Consider the following 24,043-nt stretch of genomic DNA (forward strand, 5'->3'; position numbering starts at 1 on the left):
CTATCTTTTCAAGAACACCATAATTGGCTTGATGGCGCCCTCCCACATACAGTAGCACAAGTGAGGTTAGGTCCGACCTGGCCTTTATTGGCTACTTATACACCATATCCTGCGGTTGCAAATTTGGCAGTGGCTGACGTGCGTCGTTTATATATAGACTTAGCAACTACATACAGAAGATTGGTTCAGTTTGTAATGCAGGCATTAAATACTAATGCAGCGCGTGCTGCTCCGGCGCACCCACAAGCAGTGGTTCCGGGAATCAATCCGGCCCCTGTACACTCAGTTATGGGTAAGGTACCGGCTAAACGTGAGGAGACTCCATTTTGGCTGGCACAAAAAATTAATACGCTGGAAGCAGTATTTCCCCATACGGGACCTCAGGATAAACATAGAATATTGACGATGTGTTTACCGTATGGGATGGTTCCTCCGGTGGACCTTTGTAATACCTGGGGCACGGTGTTTGCCGCGCTCTACACTACAGCACGCAGTACACCGACATTAGCTAATTTACCGGAAGTGCTTAAACAAATTCAAGATGAATATGGGGCTGCCCCTGCCTTAGATTTGGGCATGCAGTTAATGGGCAATTTTGCCGCAGTTTCTTCTATTATTTTGAGTAATCTCAAGGGAGAGGCAGTAGCACTAGCAGTGCGAATGCGTCTTCGGGACGTTCCGCAGATTAGTCAGGAGCGGGAACTTCCGAGAATAATAGCAGAAACCTATTCTAGTATTGGTCGCGATAGCCTAGGGGCTAGACCGCAAAAACCCCAATTGCAGGGTAAAAATAATAAAGATAATGCTAAACAACAGCAACCTGAGGGTACTAAAAAACGCTGGGAAAAGAAACAGCAAACTTCTAAGAAAGATGGGGGACAGTCTCCGCAACCGGAGACCCCACAGAATAGGTATAATCTCAGGAATAGGGATAATTTGAAGACGCCTGATAGATATCAAAATACTGATACACGCCAATCTCGTTCCTTTCAGGACTCCTCAGAGAAGAGAAGTGAGAGAGGTGGGCGGTCAGAGCGGAGGACGGAGTACGTGAAACCGAGACAGGATTCACAACGCTCGGCGGAGGTTTCAATTAAACAAGAAGAGAAACCGCTGCAACAAAAACAACAATTTAAAAAGAAAAAAGTGGCAGCAGTCTCAGTTAGACATGCCGCTCAAGAAGAGAGTTCTCTTGACGAACAAGACATGGGCGTTAGCACTGTTAGACAGCGCGGCAGAGGTCACAATAGTTCGCCGGAGTCTTCTAGAGCATCTGGAGGTGAAAGCAACTGATGACTTCATACAAGTCGAAACGGCGGACATGCGAGTCTCTGATCCTGATAAAGTATATCAAGTGACTCTACGTTTAAAAGGGGACATTGACCGCATTATACACGCCATCTTTTGGGACCATGTGGTAAAATCATATGATGTTCTGTTGGCCGAACAGGATTGGCCACCTGACTTTGTTTGCGACTGTCCGGTTGGGGAGGATGTTATTACACCTTCCTTCTCACCACTTGTTCCGAGAGAGCTAGCGGAGTCCTATAGTAAAACATGGGCTCTAGCACAGGCTCCCTCCCTATATAGAAATAACGTGGGGTGGGATAGACAATCACCTTATCATGTAATTCCAATAAAGGGCACACCTCAGCCACAGCCGCAGTATCCTATTAAATTTGAGGTAAGGGCATTGGTTAGGAAAATTCTTACACAATTGGAGTACCAGGGTGTAATTGAGCCCTGTGTCTCGCCGATGAATAATCCCTTATTTCCGGTTGCTAAACCGGACCATTCATATAGGATAGTGGTGGATTACAGACATTTGAATAGTCATACACGCACATATGCAATACAGAATTCACATAGCGCAGCGCTTATGAATAATATAGTACGTAAGAAGTACAAAACAACGTTGGATATCTCGAATGGATTTTTCTGCCAAAATATAGCGCCCGAAAGTCGGGACTATACCAGTTTCAGTGCGTTTGGCTCTCAGAAAAAGTTTTGTCGTTTGCCTCAGGGGTATAAGAATAGCCCAGGACTGTTTTCGGCTCGTGTAACTGAAATGCTGCACGAGTTGGACCCTGAAGCGTTATCATATGTTGATGATATATATCTGGCAGACGATGAGATTCTGCAACATCTAAGGCGTGTATCGCGCATTGTTGTGGGGTTTGCTGATATTGGCTATAAGTTTAATTTTAAGAAATCAAAGATTGCCTTCCTCAGCGTCATTTTCCTGGGATATGAGTTGTCGAGTGAGGGCAAGAGCTTAGCGCCACAATTTTTGGAGAAATGTGCTTCATTGCAGCCTCCTAATACGATTCGAAAGCTCCAGTCATTGTTGGGGTTTCTGAATTTTGGCAGAACTTACATTCCTGATTATGCTACGCTTATAAAACCATTATACGAATTGATTCGCCCAATTTTTCGAGTAGATTTTGGACGATTGAACATACACACCTACTACGAGAGTTACAGACTGATCTCTTAGCAGTAAAACACCTGCACACACGGGACAATAAGACACATTTAGTGATCAGGGTGATACCTGGGGCTGTTGGGTTTACGTATGTCACCTTTAATGAGGGTGAGACAGTCCCGATTGCATACAAGTCCCACTTGTATTCTGCTGCAGAACAACGATTTGCACAGACTGAGAAAATACTCACTGCAGTACAGATGGCTGTGATTAAAGAAAGACCGCTTGCCCAGGGCCAACGCATCATTGTCGTTTCCCCGATTCCGGCCCTAGAGGCAGTTACAAAAGCGAGTGTTCCTAATTCGAAAACTTTACACCCGCGATGGATACAATGGGCAACGTCTTTGACAGCTACTGATGTAGATTATATATTTGACCCGAAACTGCAGACTCAAGAATTTCTTCAATATGAAATAGAGTACCCAGTTCCTGCTGGCACATTGCCTATTGACCAATATCAGGTGGTCATGTATACCAATGGCTCTGCGCAACCAGCGGTTGGGACTAAACAACAGTATTCTGCTGCATGTGCGGTGTTGAGCGGCACTATGGAGGGGGAAGTGTTCTGCCCCCAACATACTTACACTAAAACCTTGGGGGATTGCACAGCACAGCTGGCTGAGCTCAAAGCTCTATTGTTAGCGTTTGAGCACGCGGATCCGGCGATTTTGACCTTGCTGGTCTGTGACTCCTACTACTGTGTTCAGTCTTTCAATGAATATCTGCACTATTGGAAGATGAATGGGTTCAGAGATTCTAAAGGCAACACCGTTAAACATAAATTGTTGTGGGGTAAGGTTGCGGATCTGAAAGAAACGCTTCCTAAGGTCCATGTTGTGCATACACTTGGACACCAGTGCATTGGAATACACGTTGCTGGGAATACTTTGGCTGATGAAGCCGCAAAGTCGGCAGTGGCTGTAGCCACTGTGGCCGCAGTGACTCGTTCGAGTTCCAAACCAGACACAGAGATTTCGGCTGCCATAAAAGCTACGGCTCATGGCACGCCATTTCCTAAAGGATTTCCTTCTAAATATGGTTACTGCTTGAGTGGTGCGCTAAATGCTGTTGTTAATATTCCAGGCATTGGTGTACGTGAACTACCCAATAAAATTGAGAGACCTCGATTAATTTCTGCAGCACATGAGGGGGTGGCATCTGCACATGCTGGTGTGGCTGCCACGATTTCACTTTTACAGGCTCGTTACTGGTGGCCTGGTCTCTATAAAGAGACAAAGCAGTATGTCCTTTGTTGTGACGTTTGTCAACAAATTAAAGCTTCGTCGGCTAATCGCCCGCAGCAGACGCCCCTTCTGATTTCAAATAAACCTTTACAGTGTGTGTACTTGGATCATTGTGGTCCGCTGACACCAGATAGTGCATACAAATATATATTGGTTGCTGTAGATTCGTGCTCCAGATTTGTGTGGGTATGGCCACAACGCTCGGCTGACGCTCGAACTGTTATTAAAGATTTGCGCATCTTTGTCGATACATTTGCAGTTGTGGCTTTTCATTCGGACCAGGGCCCTGCTTTTGCCTCTAAGGCATTCAGGGACACCATGGCTTCGTTGGGGTCCAACTCCAATTCTCGTCTCCATTTCATCCTGAGGGAAATTCTGTTGTGGAGCGTTTAAATCGTGATTTAAACAATCCTTAACGGCCAGAGTAATAGGTACGGGTCGTGGTTGGCAAGCCCATCTGTATGGAGTACAGAGAGCACTTAATAACTTGCCTAGAAGGTCACTGGGGGGGCCGTACTTCATATGAGTGCCTGTTTGGAACACAAATGTATGTTCCTGATCTAGATGGTCCTGGTGTGGAGGCGGCAGTTACGCCCTTTGACATAAATAATTGTGTCACTGTTTTACAGGATTTACAACAATTCCGTGAAGATAACTCTTCTGCAAGTGCTGCCTCCTCAGGAATTAAGGATGAGCCAGTAACTCCTACTGGTTGGATACCCAGGATTGGGGATCTAGTGTGTGAAAAGGTCGCAGTAAAGAAAGAATTTGGTCCTTCTTATCGAGCACCTGTCCCTGTGTTAGGGGTTAGCGGCACGAGAACTGTGATTTTACCGCCACTGCGAAGGGGCCAAAGGAAATCGCTTTGTTTCCATTGATAATGTCAAGTTACAACATGTGGCCGATTCTGCACAGCAGACCAAGAGGGACACCCAGTAGTTCCGGAATCCCTCTCACTACTGGGGAAGAAGTCCCGCTGCAGGTGATTTACACCGATGCTGTTTCCTCTCCGAGCTTGGGGAGGGTGGATGATGATCTTGCGATTGTTCCACAGACGACGATTAAAATGGAATCTTTTGATCAAGTTGCTGTACGTTCTACTGATGTTTCTGAACATGTGGTTTATAGCGTGCCTAGGCCTCCATCTGCTTCTTTGTTCACAATTGCACCTTTTGCAAGAACTGCCTCTGGCTGCTTCAACGACGCTGATGATGCAGTGTCCAGCTCCTCGTCCTCGATATCTTCTGTCCGAGGTCCACGTAAGCTGCTGGGTTGGCTTAAACGCACATATTTTGTTTTTCCTTGGAACTATTTGTGGCTTTTTATGGCTGTAATGACTCTTTTTTTTATGGTTGGGATTTGTGGTTACTTTTTTTCTAGTAATACATGGTCATTTTCTTCCTGATCGATCTGACATTGAGCACGTGGAGACTGTGTTAAAACCAAATTTTTCGTCTCATATGGTTCGAAGAGACTTGTCCAATGTAAACATTTCTGCAATACCGATTCCGGATGGGATTGTGTGGGATAAAGTAATGTTTGATATATATGGTCCCACTGAATTGATTCAAATACCGTATGTCCTCAAGTTATCAATGAATGATATTGTTATACCAGGCATTGTTTCTGATGATTGGGATGTGAAGACAGTAGATTCTATGCTAACAGATTTGCAATATTATACTGTCTATGACGATGAAGATGCTTACCAATTTAGAGATAATCATGGTGACATGTTTTGCTACAACTATTATGGACACCACTTTATTCATAAAGCTAGTAGCCCTAAGTCCATATTTAATTATGTGCAATGGGAACATTGCTCGACTCCTCCACAAGGGAGTTCGAAAACGTATTATGATAAATTTGCATATTTTTCTGGGCATAATCAACGAAATGCTAGGTCTTACTATTTTAAAGTTACTCCGTATTCTAATAAGCAAATGTTATTGACTGATACTAAATTACTGTATTTAAATTTGTTTGTATCTAAACTTTCGGTCGAGGGGTATGAATACTGGTTTAAGACTGTTGACTTGAAAAGTGTTTGGGGTACGAAAAATTGGCAGATGCAAGGCAGGGACACATTATTTAGAGCATGTATTATCCCTGTGCAGATGATTTTCCTCAATGACACAGTACAACAGACTAGCTGTTTGGGCTTGGCGACAATTAGAGAGTTAAATTTGCCTAGTATACCTGTCCCTTCCAAATTAAACAACTGGCAGCACTATGTGAATGCTACTTTTAGTGAATTTACACATTGGGTCCAGAATGGTACGCTTAACACTTCATCGATACATGGTTGGTTGGTTATTATGGCCTATAGACACTAATAAGTGTCATCAACGTTTTGTCACCTCTTCAGGGGGGTTCAGGACTAGTAGGGCAGACCCTCGTTACATTTCACCAGAACATGCTGATATTATAACTACATACAGCGTGGGGAAGCTTTGTCAGAAATGGTTGAAGTCATCCACGCTGGATGCAGTTAAGTCACATCTCACGTTACTGTCTAATGATACTGATTTACAAGATTTTTTGTCGGGTCCCAAGGTACCACGGAAGAAAAGGTTCTTATACGAAGTTTATAATGAGATTTGGAAGCTTTCACAACAGGAGGCTGCAGCCCGGTTGAGGCAGATTGACCAGGAAAACCTGATGCAGACTTTGGGGGTCATTCTGACCCTGACGGGCGGCGGATGCCGCCCGCCAGAGTTCCCCCACCAAAATACCGCTCCGCGGTCGAAAGACCGCTGAGGGTATTTTGGGATTTGCCCTGGGCTGGCGGGCGACCGCCAATAGGCCGCCCGCCAGCCCAGGGCAAATCATCCTTCCCACGAGGACGCCGGCTCAGAATTGAGCCGGCGGAGTGGGAAGGTGCGACGGATGCAGTGGCACCCGTCGCGTATTTCAGTGTCTGCATAGCAGACACTGAAAAACTAAGTGGGGCCCCCAGGGTCCCACGGCACCCCCTACCGCCATCCTGTTCCTGGCGGGAGACCCGCCAGGAACAGGATGGCGGTAGGGGGTGTCACAATCCCCATGGCGGCGCTCAGGATTCTCAAGGGCAGCGGAAAACCGGCGGGAGACCGCCGGTTTTCCAAATCTGACCGCGGCCAAAGCGCCGCGGTCAGAATGCCCTGCGGGGCACCGCCGGCCTGTCGGCGGTGCTCCCGCCGACCCTGGCCCCGGCGGTCTCAGACCGCCGGGGTCAGAATCAGGGCCTTTGTCTGTTGTTGATAATGGCATGCATACCCTTTCTGACCGTGTTTACACGATTGACAGCATTGTTTCCTCTGCTATTGACATTATTAAATCGGACATGTCTTCTTTATATCATGGGCAGAGTCAGACGCGGTCCATCATGCAGCTGGGTTGGACTCTTCAGACCTTGAAGGCAGGTCGCGTTCCATGGCAGCACATTCTTGCCAGAGAGATCTTTGTCTCCTTTAATTTGACTCGTCAACAACAGCTGATGGCTAAAAAGGAAGCGACATGTTATGTTGAATATTGAGAAATTGGAGAAACTGCCTTTCACAGTGGCTGAGATTCCGTCAGCTGAGTGGTTGATTCATGGGGTTATTAATTTGCCTATCTCCACTCTGCAATTTACTTCTTGTTTGAAGCACATTCCGGTTGGTAGATATGAACTTTTGGGAGACAGTTACATACACGAGGTGTGGGAGCTTCCCTTTCAATACAGATGTGTTAATGGTTTGAGGGAGGTTTTTCTTAGCGGTAGCGAATGCGAAGCTTCTGTCAGCCATTCCATGGTTTGTAAACAGCTGTCCTTGCACGGGGCGTGTAACGCTTCGATTGCTAACTTAGCTTGTTATCTGAAGGGAGTTCCAGTCCCGGTTATTAAAAACACTTTCCAGGTGCTTTCTAACGGCAGTTACATTGTTCTTAACAGCGAACGCTGCTGTGGCATGCGTGCCGGAATAGTTTATGTTGTTGTTGTCAACAAGGCCGTTACGTGCTGCGGGAATGTGTTATTTCCCCCCACTCAAATTAGGGAGGTAGCGGACATCTGGCCTCATATTGCTACTTCCAAGGTTAATTTCGACAAGTTGAGTCGGCTAAAAGCTTTATTGTTTCAAAAGCATGTGGCCCTTACATCTGCTAGCGAGACCTACGCACTTCAGGTGGCAAGGTCATCGGCGGAGATACAGTCCCTTTTGAATACTAACTTTCCGAGTCACTTCGGTGAACTTGTGGGACGTATATTTAATGCATCCAGCACTGCTGGTATTGCATATTTTTTCAAAGCCGTTGGTGTTGGTTTTGCTCACACCTTCTCTTCCATATTCGGTTTGATACCTTCGGCTATACACTCTATTTTCGGAAGCATTTTTGGGGGTTTCCCGATTACTTTGGCTTTGTTGGCTGGAGTTTTGATATTGTTGCTATTTTTTCGCAATGGCTGTCCCGCCACGACGAGATCCTATATTGCTGCTCCCGTCAGCGCAGCTGTGTCGTGAACGCATGATGCAGCATTTTGGAGCAACACTCCTGGGACATTTGGAGTGTGACTGGTCTCTATCATTCCGACCAGTTTTGGATTGTGTGCAACCCGTGTTTCGGTGCCTTTGGTGCTCGTTTGAACATGCACTGGCTCTCTGTCTCTCACTGCGGCGCCCTCCAGTGGTCGATCCTGATCTGTTGATGTTCCCGATTAGGGCTCATTCCCAGACTTGTGCACTACGGGTGCGTTTGCTTCGTGAGGCAGTTTATGAGATTCCCTTCCTGGAGGAAGATGGTTTTGTCTCATTCATAGGCCCTGCACAGGGTGCCGCCCTGAATGGTTTTGGGGCTTTGGAACACACCTGCTCCATGGTACTTTGTGGCGTGGATCTTCCGATATTGACATATATCGAAGTGGAGGAGCTCCTACTCTCTATTGCTTCTGTTTAACAATTGGATTTTTTTTCCTCTCCTTCAAAATTGTCATTATATTGGATTTGGCTATATTGTCACATGTTATCTAAATTTATGACTTTGTTGTCTTCTGACCTTGTCGAAATATGTATATAATTTTAGGTATTGTTTATATCTGGGGCATATTTTTATATTATTGGAACCACTTGCTACCGACAAGGGGAGGGTGTAGTGTGGTTGGTTTTACGTATCCTTTGCGGGTTCGCTTCAGGCTTTAGGCCTCTGTGCACTTTGCCCTAAATGCTTTTTATTAGGCTTCGTACTGTTATTTTTCAAATAGCCAGTTCTACGGTTTTGTTTTTTATTCATATCACACTGTTTTGCCTACTTCAGCACTGGAGTTCTCCATAACACATTCACTCTGTGCTTCAGTCAAGGATACAGTCTGGTACATTGCCGATAGACGTGGTAGGAATTTAGACTTGGCATTCCTGCGTAGGGACATTTTGTGATCACGCTGACATGTTAGTTATAAAATCACTTCCTTGTCCCAATACACGCAAGAGGGAGATTCCGACCAGGGAACCACAACTAGACGCTGACTGCCTCGTTGCAGATGCTGAACCAGATCACAGGCCTTTGCTCAGGTATGAGGGCTGATGTCTCCCCAGTGATTCGGAAAGGCAAGCTAGAAGCTTAACATGCTGTGCTCTAAATAGAACAAGCAGAGGGAGAGTAGAAACTGTTAGGCACTATGATAGCTTTGTTCTTATGTTTTACTCTCCTGGTGACTATTTCAATCCTACTGTGTTGTATTGTTCTGGTTATTGCGGCTCACGCCTTATTATCTAAAATACAGTCGTTTTATTAAAACATTATATAAAACTTATACTGTCTTTGTCATTTGTATATGAGATCATATTGTAAATGAGAGAGTTGGTTTGGATCTGAGTGACCACGACTTCCCTGAGAAGTTCCAAAGATGTCATGCGCTCGGCTGCCTAATCATTTCTTCCCCGTGGGAGAAATGAGGCACTGCTAGTTAGCCGGAGCAAAAACCGGATTTAGGGTGACAGAGTTCCATACACGTGGGTCAGACTCAGTCCCCCACACCGTTATCGATCCTGCTGCCTAGAAATCCAGTAGTCTAATTTAGGATAATGAGAGCCCACGCGACACTCTAACGTACAATATAAACTCATAATCCAATTCTGTATACAGATCTGAGATTACATTCTTGAGATTTTCAGAATCATGCATGTGCATTAAATTGATGCGTTTAATGGTTTTACATTCATATTTCGTTTTGAGAATCAAATATTTTCCAGTGTTTAAAATTGTCTCAAAAATTACATTTGTCTTACTTCGATGTAAATATATCTGACATTTCCATCCATCTGTCGCTGTCTGTATGCCTTTGGGTACTGTTTGGATGCAGCTGATGTTGCTGAAATAAGTAGTCAGCCTTTTCTTTTGGCGATGGCATCAGGGAGATCAGAGCTGGGGATCGCTGATTGACGATGCTTCTTATAGCAGGGCGCTTGTTGCTAGATTTCCAGTATCAAAATATACAGTCCGATTAAATATAGAAATACTCTTTTTCTTAAAAAGAAATAATAGCAATAGTTACATGACAAACATTAGCGTGAAAAGAATTAACTCAAAACATAGCTGTTCAACAACTCATCTTGACGCAGATGAATTAACACAGCCAAATTGGTGGTCGAGCCAAACACCTTTTTCTGGAACTACTTGTTACAGCAATTAGAAGAAGTTCATGTCCCTCATTTCAAGTTATGAAATGTAGTTGAGAAACTAAAAACAGATTAAAAAGTTGTCTTGGGTTTTAAAAGAAAAGTTCTGTTTCTGCTTACGGAATCTCCTGTGGCAGCACATGCACACCATGATACATTGATCTGAGAGCTAATTTGGTCCATGCAATTCACTACACAGTTTGTTCCAGCCAAGTGTTACACATATGGCGTTATACTTACGCATTTTAAGGGTATCCACTCCCCCATTACCGCAAATGCACAAAATGCACACGTTATTCAATTAAGTGGCATCATGTCTCCCTCTATCTTGCTGCAGGATATTTCATTTTCAGTAGCTGGAAAGCAGCTACCTACTCTGACAGTGACAGATGGGGCTGAGGATCCCTGCAGCCAATATAATGACAGATTATTAGAATATTCTTCATTGGCCCGAGCTGTAGTACACCACAATGCTGAAGGGACCCTGATTGGATAATCTTCTTAGGTGACGTTATGCGTGGCCCACCCTCCGTGGGATCTGTAGCCGTCATCTGACATCATGACTGTAAACATCGGAGCAATGCTGGTGCAGGGAGAGACCTGGACCAACATTCCGACACAAAGTAAAGAGAGATTCAAGGCATAGTATGCCTCAGTGGGTGTAACCAGGTCACTTTAAGCCTTAAAAGTGACAGACAGGTCGGGAGCTGCGACAGGCAAGCATGATCTCAATGTTCGGAATGTCCCCATGCCAGTCGAGTCCACTCTACGACTCAGTGAACGGGCACCAGATTGCCCCGCTACCTGCCTCTTTATTACCAAAGCAGATCACCATCCAGAGGTGCACTTAGTGTGCTACAGGCTGCCAGTGCTGAATGGAGATTCAAGAAAAACAATACTTTTCTCATGTTGCCCCTCACTACGCCGCTGTTTCCTGCACATCCAGCGCCTGGGTCACGAACATGCAGCTAAAGTAGGATAAGAAGGTACAGGGCAAAAGAGAGATTAAAAAACACAGGCGAAAGAAGGAGAAACGAGGAGAATGAAGCAGATGGAAAGAAATTAGAGGAAAGAGGTAAAGAAGAGGAAGAAAAAAATAGAGAAACGATTAAGAAAAGAGGGATAAATGTTTGCAGGAGGACAGGACGAGAGAGCTAAAGAGAGAAGCAGATGGGAAGAAAAAAGTGGAGATAGGGTGGTCAAGGGCGGGAGAGAGAATTAGAGAGAGAAGGGTGGGGAGAATGCAGAGAGAATGATAGGGAAGAAAAAATAGGAGAGAGATTAGAAGAGGGAGGATGAAGAAAGAGTTAAGAAAGGAACAAAGGACTAAATCTAGGCACCTCCTGCTTGAACCCCGCAAGGGAGGGAAGGTGGAGCTAAAAAGGCATGATGGGGAGGGCGACATACAGTTAAATAGGAAAGAGGCTGCAAAGAGAGTTTTATAGGGAAGGAGAAAAAGAGAGGAAGCTAGGGAGACAGAATTACCGAGAACAGAGAGAGAGATAAAAGGAGGAAGGATGAAACAACAGAGCTAGAGAGAGAGAATACATTTGGGAGACTGGCAGAGTTGTGATGAGACTTGAATTCGACTACGAGAAGTGACTGCTGCTCTACTCCCTGGGACGGGGCTGGTGGAGACCGCACCACTAACATTGTGTCTGGTGCGGATTTCCATACATTTCCGACCCTCACTTGTGTTGAAAGATTCTACTTCAGCTTCTTCCATGTCATAACAGGTCAGTCATCAACACAGGGCCTCACTCTAAGTCGCAGTTATCTTCAGGGCCCATCATTTGTGTATTCTCCACTGACCCCCCACCCTCCCCACTCCAACTCTCTTGCTATCACTTAAAGTTTAATTCCATGAGAAACATTGGTGCCAAGAAGCACCTTCTAAATTTCATTGCAGCAAAAAACGATGTTAATTATTGAAAATTATACAGACATACGTCATTGCTGGTTATTACTCAGTGGCTATAATGTGCTACTGTAGTTCATTCTGTGTACCTAACCATAACCTTTACCAGACAATAATAAGTGTGGAACTGTAACTCCCGGAATGCAGTGTCATATTGTCTAAAAAGCCAGTACTAACTGAAGAGAGCACATATGATGACGATGGGGAATGTGCTATTTCTGGCAGTTACATGGGAAAGCAACTCCTTATGGTCCTTTCTTGTAATAGACACAGCTGTATCTTACAATAAGCAAATGTTTCCAGGACAAGCATGTTAGAAAAAGGAATTAGGTTAGTGATATTGTATAACCACTTATGGAACACTATGGCCCTCATCATGACATTGGCGGTAAATGCTGCTTACCGCCGCGGTGACGGCCACCAACGTACTGCCGCAGTGGCGGATATCTGTTCGCCATATTATGACACACACACACACCAATCCAACAGAATACTGCCACATACACAAATCCGCCAGCCTAAAGGTCAGTGGTAAAGTGTTAGTACCAACACCCATACTGTTACGCCAACAATACAATGCCCACCACATTATGACCCACGAATCACCGGACATTCAATGGCGGTAAACCATTGGCAGTACACACCGGCGCCCTCAGAATGGACACCCAAATACAAAACACTACTACATTGGCCAAAACCGAAATCACATACCTGACATTGAAACACACACACCACACACACCCACCGACAGCACTATAAAACACACACCCACATAACTCACAACCATTTACGAACACCAATTATTGCCACCAGATTGAAACCAAGACCACTGAGACAACCACACACACACACACACACACACACACACACACACCCCAAACACCCATACATCCATCATGCACCCCACCACCTTACTCAAAACCCTCTCATCAACACACACCACACAACACCCATGTCCCCACTAAGGTACCCCTGTTTCACTGATGAGGAGTTGCGGGTCATGGTGGAGGAAATAGTCAGGGTAGAGCCACAGCTCTTAGGTGCACAGGTACAGCAAATATCTATTGCCAGGAAGATGAAGCTATAGCGGAGAATCGTGGGCAGGGTGAACGCCGTGGGACAGCATCCAAGAACAAGGGATGACATCAGGAAGAGGTGGAGCAACTTACGGGGGAAGGTACATTCCGTGGCAGTAAGGCACCAGCTTGCCATTCAAAGAACTGGCGGTGGACCCACACCTCCTCCCCCACAGCTCACAGCATGGGAGGAGCAAGTGTTGGCAATACTGCATCCTAAGGGACTCACTGAAGTAGCCAGGGGACTGGACACTGGTGAGTCAATATTTACTACTTATCACCCCCTATACCTGCATGCCACACACCCCCTCACCCCCGTCATTCCACTCCTTCCCACACACTGCACCTACACATATGACTAACCCCAATGCCTAGCCCTGCATGCTATACCAATGCATGGACAGCCCTCCCAGCGCTGCATGTACACCCATCACAAATGCATGTACAGCATGGAGAACTAAAAATCCCACAATACATCACCATACACAAACAAAGGTGGCAGGGCAACACAACGATAGAGGGGAAACAAGGGATGTACAATTTGTCACAGACATGTAGCATAATATATCACTTACATCCCCACAGGTGCCAATCTCAGCAGAGAGGAGGTGCCACATCTACCCAGTGACCCAACAGAAGATGCCCCCAGTGATGACAGTAACTCTGGACATCTGGATGAACTACCTGGCCCATCAAGGACCACTGGTCAGTCGTCTACCCCAGCCCATTCACAGTCCACCACAGAGCCTCCCCATCAGTATCCAACACCACACCACAGCACCCACCCAATGTCCCCACATCTCTGTCCCCAGGACACGTCAATCAGCAGTGTGCCTACTTGTACAGGGACCACAGTCCACACCTCACCCCCAAGGCAATCAGGAACCTTGGTTCAGTGGCAGTGGGCACACCGTTCAGGGGACGGAGGCACAGGTGAACAGGGACATTGGGAGGACCGCTGTGCGCCAGGAGGAGGACAGGGCCAGGGAACCGACTCTCCAGGACGTACTCACCAATGTACTGGGGGCTTACCAACAATCCCAGGACACGATGGGCCAGATCCTTACCAACATGCAAGAGAAAAAGCGGCTGCAGGAGGAACACCATCAGGAGATCAGGGAGGATTTGCAGGCCCTCAACACCACCATGATCTCCATAGCAGGGGGGCAGGAGGGCAGACATGGCCAACATCATGAGGGAATGGACAGCACACCAGCGGGCCCCTGCCACTAGCCAGCCTAATGACCAGCCCTCCACTTTTGCTGCAACTAGTGGGCAGGAGGCCCTGCCACAGGACCCACAGGCCACCAGCACCCCTTCCCCTGCAGAAGGTGAACCACACCGTAAACGTTCCAGACAGAAGCCAGAGACACTTGCCAAGACCAAGACCACTGCCAGGAAATAAGACCCTCCTGAATGTCCCCCTTGTGTCCCACCCGGTCACCTTGCCACTATGAACAGCCTTTGCTCCCCTGCCTATGGCCTCTTGGACACTTGACCTGTGCTACAAACAGAATGGAACAATTCCCTTGACTTTCGTCTACCATCACCCCATTCCATTGCACTTTTCTGTCAATTGTTGGCACTACAATAAACACCCTTGAACACAACTTGACTGATAGTGTTTAATGTGATGAAAATGTGTATTTATGGAAACAGTCACATTATGGGCAAGTGATCTGAAAACTGTGATAGCATAAATTAATGACATGTAGCTGTCTGTAGTCATCACATCAGCACACCTTTGTAATATCACCAACATCTGCAAAATGAGAAGCAATAGGTGACAGTAAGTTGAGATGCAAAGGAAGTGAATGCCATCCTGGTACAGGCACACAGATAAAACAATAGTCAGAGGAATGGTCAGTTACACTGTCTCAGGTGTGTGTCTTTGGAAGTAATGACGTATGACTGATGTTCTGTTGTCCACATCCTCATCCTCTGCCTCTTCATCCTCACTGTCCTCAGGGTCCACTGCTGCCACAGGGGCATTTCCAGTCTCCTCCTCCTGCAGATAAGGCACATGTTGTCTGAGAGCCAGGTTGTGCAACATGCAGCATGCCACTACTATCTAGCAAATCTTGAGTGAATATCACAGGGATCCACCTGTCCTTCAGTAGGCCAAAGGTCCTTTAGATAATTCTCCTGGTTGGCCCATGTGCATCATTGTAATGATTCTCAGCCGCTGTTCTGGCATTCCTCACATGGGTCAGGAGCCACAATAGGTTTGGGTAGCCTTAGTCACCTGCAAGAATTTAGGAACAAACATTAGCCTTACACAATTGTATGGAGTTAACACCAGAAGGCATACACTGACATACATTGGGTGGGCACTCAGGCTCACCTATTAGCCATACTCTGTGGCTCTGTAGTTGTGCCTTCACATTTGGGATGCTGCTATTCCTCAGAACAAAGGCGTCATGCATGACCCAGGCTACTGGGTGACGTGGGAGATGTACTGGTCCGCCAGGCACACCATTTGTACATTGAGTGAGTGGAAACTCTTCCGATTCCTGAACACCTATTCATTCTGGCAGGGGGGGGGGGGGGGGGGGGGACAAATGCAATATGTGTTCCATCAATCACCCCAAAAATATTGGGTATATTTCCCATTTCATTGAATCCTGCCCTCACAGTGGCCAAATCATCCACCTGGGGGAAAGCAATGTAGCTGCACATGTGTTTGACCAAGGCAGACAGAATCCTTGCCAGCACAATTGAGAACATTGGCTGTGACATTCCTGCTGCCAAGCCCACTCACCCTTGGAAAGAACCAGTTGCCAGGAAATGGAGCACTGATAGAACTTGCACAAGAGGGGGGAATCCCAGTGGGATGACGGATAGCAGATCAGGCTTCAATTGGGCACACAGCTCTGTGATTGTCTAGTCTACGGGTGAGTATTATGTGCCTGTCCTCCAGTGTAGCCAAGTCCACAAGGGGTATGTACACGGGGGCTTGTCTCCTCCTCCTATTCATCCTCAGTGGTAGGTATCTAAGAGACACAAGGGTGAGTAATCACAATTTGAACAATGGAACCACCACCTCAGTGTACATAGACCATTAATGTGATGGGACAGTGGGAATGGCAATGTACATGCAATCTTCAGCAGTCATCCAGTTATGGATTATCTGAATGTTGTCCACCACCATTAAATGGCGACTGCCTGTCCTGTATCTAGGGGCAGGTGGAAGTGAGGTAACTCTGCAGATGTTGAGCTTCGTGGCGGAAGGCGGTCTTGCACCGCCGTGAAATTCCTCATTGACTAATATGGGGCTCTATTGAGTACAGTGACCAATGGGGATCAACGGAGGCTGTGACGGTGTACACCACCGCAGATGTGACAGCCATTTTCTATCTAAATCCTCACCTGAATTCCTGACTTCTCACAGGACAATACCTACACTGCGTGTGCTGCTGTGACCTGTGTCTTGAACCTACCATGGCCCGTGTGACCGGGGAAAGAGACCCTGCCTTCACTTCGGAGGAGTTGGAGCATTTGGTAGAAGGGGTCCTACCCCAGTATAGACTGCTGTGTGGGCCTCCAGACAAACAGGTGAGTACAACCTGGGCACGATGCATGTGGCAAGGTTGCATGGAGATGTGTGTGCAAGCATTGTGTCATTTGGGGGGGGGGGGGTGGTATGTCTGTTGGTAGTGTACATAGTGGGCGCCGGGTGATGTGTGTGCCAATGGAAACGCAAATGGGATTCGTGGGCCATATGTGTGACAGGCTGGATTGTATGTGTAATGGTGTCCTCCCATCTGTATTACCTCTGCAGGTCAGCGCCCATTGGAAGAAGGGATTGTGGCATGCCGTCGCCAAGGACCTGCTGACCCTGGGGGTCTACAGCAGGCAGAGCACCCACTGTAGGAAAAGGCAGGAGGGCCTGAGACGCTGGGCACGGAAGACCGTGGAGGCCCAGCTGGGGATGGCCTCCCAACGATGAAGGAGTGCCCGTTGGAACCTGACCCCCCTGATGGCCCGCATACTGGTGGTGGCCTACACAGATCTGGGTGGGCGCCTGGGGGCATCACAGCAGCCACAAGGGGGTGAGTACAGTATAGGCCGCATGGGATCCGGGTGGTGGGTGTGAGTCAATTGGGTGCCCCTTAATGCCAGGTCAGACATTGCAGAGTGACCCAGCTCAAGGGTAATGGGTGTATAGCAAATTCAGGTAACCTAGCTAGGATGTATTCCATGTCAGACAGGGCTTAGTCGGTCCCAGGAGGGCTGCAGTTGGTGGTGTTTGGCCCTCATCTTGCTGTGGCACCTAGCCAATTGATTGTCAGTGTAGTGCATAGTGCTCAATCCTGAACCCTGTGTGTGATGGTAATGTGTATGCTAACTGTGGTGTTGGTGCTGTAATTGACTCAGTGTTCCCTTTCTCTTTCTCTTTCTCTCTCTCTCCCCCCTTTTTTCTTCTGTCATCCTGTCCATGTGTGCATTAGCATTTTCTGGTGGAGGAGCAGGGGCACGGGCGACAGAGGGAGCTGCATCCCACAGAACCTAGGAGGCAGAGTCCACCGACGCTGAAGGAACCAGTGGGACAGAGGGCGAGGGGACCACCACGGCAGAGACAGGAGGTGACAACACTGACTCGGATTCCTCCTCCGATGGGAGCTCCCTGGAGGTGGCGGACACCTCTGGGACCATCCCAGCTCCAGGTACAGCCGCCACCCCCTGTACCAGCGTAGCCCCCCAACGAGTTGCCCGTGCCTGCTCACCCAGGAGGGTGGGCATCTCTTTCACCTCAGGCACCTCAGGCCCTTCCCCAGTGAGCCCTGCTGCCCTGAGTGAGGAGGCTATTGACCTCCTGAGAACCATCGGTGTAGGGCTGTCAACCATAGTGAATGCCATCCAGGGGCTGGCATCCCAGATGCAGCAATGCAATGCATTCCTGGAGGGCATCCAAGGTGGATTGGTGGCCCAACAGAGATCGTTTCAGGCTCTGGCCTCCTCTCTGATGGCAGGCATGGTCCCTGTTCCTACCGACCACCCTCCAACTACCACTTCCCAGTCTCCTCAACCCCAACCCATCCCATGCACACATACAGACAACCATGCACACAAAACATCACCCAAGAGTAGCACAGTCAAACACCGGCAGCACACTTCAGGCCACAAGCACTCACACAAACAACAGACAGTTGCACACACAACATCCACTGCCTCCACTGTCTCTCCCTCCTCCTCCTCACTCACAGTCACATCTGCACTCACACCTGCATGCACTGTTTCAACAGCCAGCAACACCATCACCACACCAAGCAGCACACACATCTCACTAGCAGACACCTCCACAACATCCATCTGCGCGTCCCCTGTGTTCTCTCCCACCCTGTCTGTCCCCCCCCTTCTAAGGGACACAAATGCATGCTCTCAGACACCCAACAGCCATCCACCTCACATCAGAACACTGCCCATGCACCTGCACCCAAGTCCAGCAGATATACACCTCCAACAACCACTCCCTCAACCTCCACTCCTATCCCTCCTCCCTCATCCCGCTCCACCGTCCCTTAGAAGCTTTTCCTTGACCAACTTGACCTCTTCCCTCCCTCCAACCCCTCCTGTCCTTCCCGTAAAGGCAGAGTCCCAATGACGCAGCCCAGCACCTCAGCCAAACAGTCCACGGCAACAGTGGAGGCAGCTCCTAGATGTGGAAGCAAGAAAGTGAAGGATCCCACTCCACCAGCCAGGAAAGGGAAGGATCCCACTCCACCAGCCAGGAAGGGAAAGGTTCCCACTCAGCCACCAATGATGGGAGCGGTTCCTACTCAACCACCAATGATGGGAGAGGTTCCTACTCAACCACCAATGACAGGAGAGGTTCCCACTCAACCACCAATGAAAGGCAAGAAGCCCTCACCTCCAGCAGAGGCTGCCCAGGAGACACCTCCCCAGCAGAGACAATGCAGCCCTCACCTCCTGCAGATGCTGCCCAGGGGACACCTCCCCCAGCAGAGACAATGCAGCCCTCACCTCCAGCAGAGGGTATGTAGCCCACTCTCCAGGGACTGTTGTACAAGGAGCCCCCTCCAGACGCAGTGGGCAAGTTCCCCACCTCAGAAACTGTGACCTTGCACTCCCCAGCATTGGGAAATGGGCATGGAGCCCCCTCCTGAAGCAGTGGGCGAGTTCCCCACCTCAGAAACTGTGACCTTGCACTCCCCAGCACTGGGAAATGGGCATGGAGCCCCTCAAGAAGTAGTGGGCGAGTTCCCCACCTCCGAGACTGTGACCTTGTACTCCCCAGCATTGGGAAATTGGCATGAAGCCCCTCAAGAAGTAGTGGGCGAGTTCCCCACCTCAGAGACTGTGACCTTGCACTCCCCAGCACTGGGAAATAGGCATGGAGCCCCCTCCAGAACCAGTGGGAAAGTTCCCCACCACAGCTGAGGTGCTCCCCAACCCTGTTCTCCCTGAGGTGCCTGCCCACTTCCACCATGTTGCCCCTGCACAGTTTGGTGCGCAGAATGTCAGGATCAAGTTGGGGCTTGGACTGTGCCCTGTGGCCATGTGGGCCTTTTGTTCTTTGGACTGGGCATTGGCCCTTTCTGGACAATTGTTCATGTATATTTTTTGTCACTTCGGTACTTATGGTGGTTGTTGGCTTGCGAATACATTTTCAATTCTGCCTTACTGTTGTCCTTGCATTATTATGAGGTGTGTCCTATGACACTGTTTTTTGTCTGTCGCTGATTGTGTGTATGGCGTGTGTGTGAATGGTGTGTGTTGTGCGTGTGCATGTGCGTGTCACTCTCCTTTTACTCCCTCCCTTGTGTGCTAGGTGGCTGCACTCACCGTCATGGTCAGCGTTGGTGTTCCAAGTGGAGCATGGCGTAGAAAAGCATTGGGAAGACTTTCAGTTCCGGTTCCATGGCGGCATTGATCTTCTGTATGGCTCTGATGGTGAGTCTTTGGTCTTCTGTGTTGTAGTTTCTCCAGGCTTTTTTTGTGATGGTAAGCCCAGAAATCATGGCGGTTTGCTGTGTCAAGGTGGGCAGTACCTTGTCTTCCGCCTGGCTGTTGATGGCTACCGTAATGGTGAGTGGTGTTAATGCCCTGGCGGATGGTGTGGTACATTGGCTGTCTATGGGAGTTATCACCACCATGGTCCTAATTTGGCAGTAATTACCGCCAGCCTGTTGGCGGTATTACTGCCACTTTAACAGTCACCGCCAATGTCTTAATGACCACCTATAACTTTTAAGTTATTTAAAGAAGTGGGCTAATTTATTAAATGCACCTAAGACATAACTGTTTGGTTCTTTTCACTCTAAAGGGTCACTCAAAGTGTCACACAAGGCAATACAATGTTAAACATAATCTGACTAATACTATGTAAATGTCACACATAAGTAATCCTAAATTGTGACAGCAAGGTCTACACTCACTCACACTTGCTCTTCTTTCCAAGAAACAAACAGCATTATCATTATTAGATGATGGCTCAATTAGCTCCAGCTGAGGTGCTGTGGCTTTTTGCCATCGAGTTGTTAGAACAGATGACACTAGCATATATCATGGTCCCAAATCACAGAAATGTTTAACATCAGAGTGGGGGCTACCTTAGTCTGAGCAGCCATTTTGGATTTAAACTCATAAGCGAAGGTGGAAAAAACTAATTTTAAAAATAGCATTTTTGTTAGCTGCAGGTACAACTTCTACTGTTCCGTTCACAGCTGAAACAGACATTGCAGGCCCTTGATTTTGTAGGTATTGCTTAATAACAATTGGAGAAGTGTAGTGACTAGCAACCGTTACCATTTTGGCCCTCTCAGAGCGAGATGAAGATAATTACAAAATAATAGGATCAGACTATGGAGAGAGAATACTAGCTCACATCCATGAAACTGTTGAACCAAATATCAGATCAAGGACAGCTGTTGCTAACCCACCAGCTACATGCTGGGTGCATCAAATTCTCATGAGCACTACAGATATCTACGGAAGCAGGAACCTGTATTTAAGCAAGCTGCATATGGCAGGGATACCCCAGTCATCACTTTTGTTTTGCTGCCTTTATCTAGCATTTCAGCACCCAATGAAGACAGCAAAAAAATCATTACTTACTCCAGTAATCAACATCTTCAGAAATTAATAAGAAGATTTTTCTGCTACGCATAGCAATGCCTAACCTTTAACGAATGCCACAAATAAATATTCTGCTTTTTCTGTCACATTTAGCAAGCTCAAAAAAATAATTTCAATACCTGAAGACCAAGCCCTCAGATTTAATGAGTAAGATTAAAAAAATTAACTTTGCTCCTATTGGTAAACTGAACCTTAATCATGAGAAAAAAGGCATGTTGCAATAGCTGCTAATTAGCCTTAAATCGTAGATGCTCCATACCCTTTCTTTACAAGAGACACTGGCCTCAAACTAGAATATAGACTGTCTCAGATTTAGAGAGTTATACCTATACTAAGTCGAAAAAAATGACCATCTGCTAAAATGGCCCATCATTGTAGAAGGCTTTCTGGATCCTAACGGAACCTGTAATACTTTTAAGGGATGCAGGTAGCTCCAGGCATCTAGGTGCAATGTAAGGTTTGGAATATAGAAAACTGCCTCGGTTCTGCCATTGAGTTCCTCATTGAGAGGCAGGTTTACTGGAGCTGCACACTGCAAATGTAACACATCTGGATAACAGGTTCTTCTAACCCAAACTTGGGCAATTAGAATCACTGTTGCTCTGTGATTTCGGAATCACCGTCTGTATAAAAAGCAAAGGTGGACATGCATAATGCAGGCTGTGTGACCGAGTCAGAGGAAACACAGCTCCAAGAGTAACTCTTGGAGGAAACTGTCTGGAACAAAAGAGATGATTACGTGATATGCACAAGACAGAAATCTGATCCACAAATTCTTATTAGATTTCCCATTCATGACTGACTGCATGATTTTACTTCCTTGATTGGTGGAATTCCAATGCAAGATAAAGCATCAGCTGTACCATTCCAACAAACTGGGCCGTATGTCTGAACGAAATCAAAATCCATAAAATGCAAAGACCATCTCGTCTGATTTAGAGTTAATGCTCCGATAGGGGGAAGAAACATCAAATATTGATAGTCTTTTTCTCATACCTATCGATATAATGAGGTGATGGAACGTTGGCGTATTTATCCTGTACCAATTCTAAAAACTCTGTCATAGGACTCTTGTCATGGGAACAAGACTGATGGATTTAGGCGGCAGCACCACTGCATTTGGGGGACTAAGTCTGATCCCGTACAGTCTGACAGCTGTTGGCCTAACCATTTCAGCTAGCTAGCAGCACTTCACCAAAACCCACGAGTAAAGGTGGTTTGTGGCAGCCTGACGTATGACACTCAGTGACTTCTTAGGAAAGTTGTGGTGGAAAATATTTTACCCCTTTCTCTCAGTTGTACAAGTCTCAGATATACAAAAGACAAACAGAAGCAGGATTTCATTCAATAAATTTATTGAAACACCTGCATTCTATGTAGAAAGGTATGAATTGGGATTTTTAGGACACTGAAACACAACACTTATTGTAGTGACTAGAAAAGTAAAACAGATGAAAAGTCCTACCATATTTTCACAATACTGAGTCTGAAATCCTTACTTGCACTACTAAAAATCTACATGAGAGCAACAGCAGTGTTGGCCCTCATTGCCAGTTTAGTCTTTGCAAGAAAACCTGATCCCTATGCCTGTGCATTATGTAGCGATGAGGTCTGTTGGCCTGCTGGCAGTCCTCCCAAATAGATGGAGAGAAGACACTGGATTTAGCAGAACTGTGATGACAGGGTGCAGCATAAGATGGCTGGCTGGAATGTCCCCTCTAACCTGGTTAGTGGCAGTCTATTCTTTTATAATAAAACATGTTGTTTGTTCTGAGAACTTCCCTGACGTGATAAAACGTCTTTTCTGTTTAGGGTACTCTTTGGATCAGCAATACTGAGTAAACAATCATGTATCGTCTCGTACAGCCTTGAGCTCAGCACAAGATGAAATGTCACGCACAAGAACTAATAACAAATTCTGCGTGGAAGGGTAGCTGATAAAAATAATAACACATCACCACTAAAATGAAGCTTTTGCTAAATAAAAGGAATAAATTAAGTTAATCTGGATAAAAGGGCACAGGCCTCAGGATCAGAGCAAAAATAAAAGTGCCCATGTAAAAGGCTAAAATAGCCCCACAACAGCATTTTAAGTAAAGTTTAGAAAACATTATTGATGGTCTGTAAAAACAGTGATGAAAGAACGATCCCCAGATTAGTAGTGTTCATCAAAAGCAGATTTTTGTGGCAAGTAATTATTTATCATTAAATGCTCTCTGCTGGCCTTGGTTTTGGGAGCAAAATATCAATGTATCCAACTAACCAGTATCTGGGTGCTCTGGGATGATAGTGTCTGAACTGCATATCTGATAGCACCTGCCTTAACAAAAAAATAAGTTTAGTTTCCGGATGGCAGAGAATTGGTACAGAGGTGAAATGTTGCTTTAATTCCCAGAAAGCTCTCTCTGCCATCTGAGTTCAATAAATGAAGTCCTCAATAAAGTGACAATTAGAGCACTAATTTTAAAGATCTCAACTGAAGATTCTGTAGGACTCGTCAAATCCTAGCAAGTTTTGTAGATTTTGATATGTTTGAGAAGACGGACAGTTTTGAAATGCCCTGACCGGATCCATGTGAACAAGTT

At 46.7% G+C, this 24,043-nt stretch overlaps 1 protein-coding gene across 3 annotated transcripts in view; it reads right to left on the reverse strand.

Moving 5' to 3' along the window:
• PPP1R36 (protein phosphatase 1 regulatory subunit 36) overlaps positions 1-24,043 on the reverse strand; it is a 284,578-nt gene that overhangs the window by 50,758 nt on the left and 209,777 nt on the right. For all 3 annotated transcript variants that reach the window (XM_069207337.1, XM_069207338.1, XM_069207336.1), the window contains one exon: positions 9,975-10,157. In XM_069207337.1, coding sequence (XP_069063438.1) covers positions 9,975-10,157 — 183 coding nt within the window. The remainder of the gene's footprint in view (positions 1-9,974; positions 10,158-24,043) is intronic.

This window comes from Pleurodeles waltl, chromosome 9 (genome assembly GCF_031143425.1).
Source record: "Pleurodeles waltl isolate 20211129_DDA chromosome 9, aPleWal1.hap1.20221129, whole genome shotgun sequence".
Classification (NCBI taxonomy): Eukaryota; Metazoa; Chordata; class Amphibia; order Caudata; family Salamandridae; genus Pleurodeles; species Pleurodeles waltl.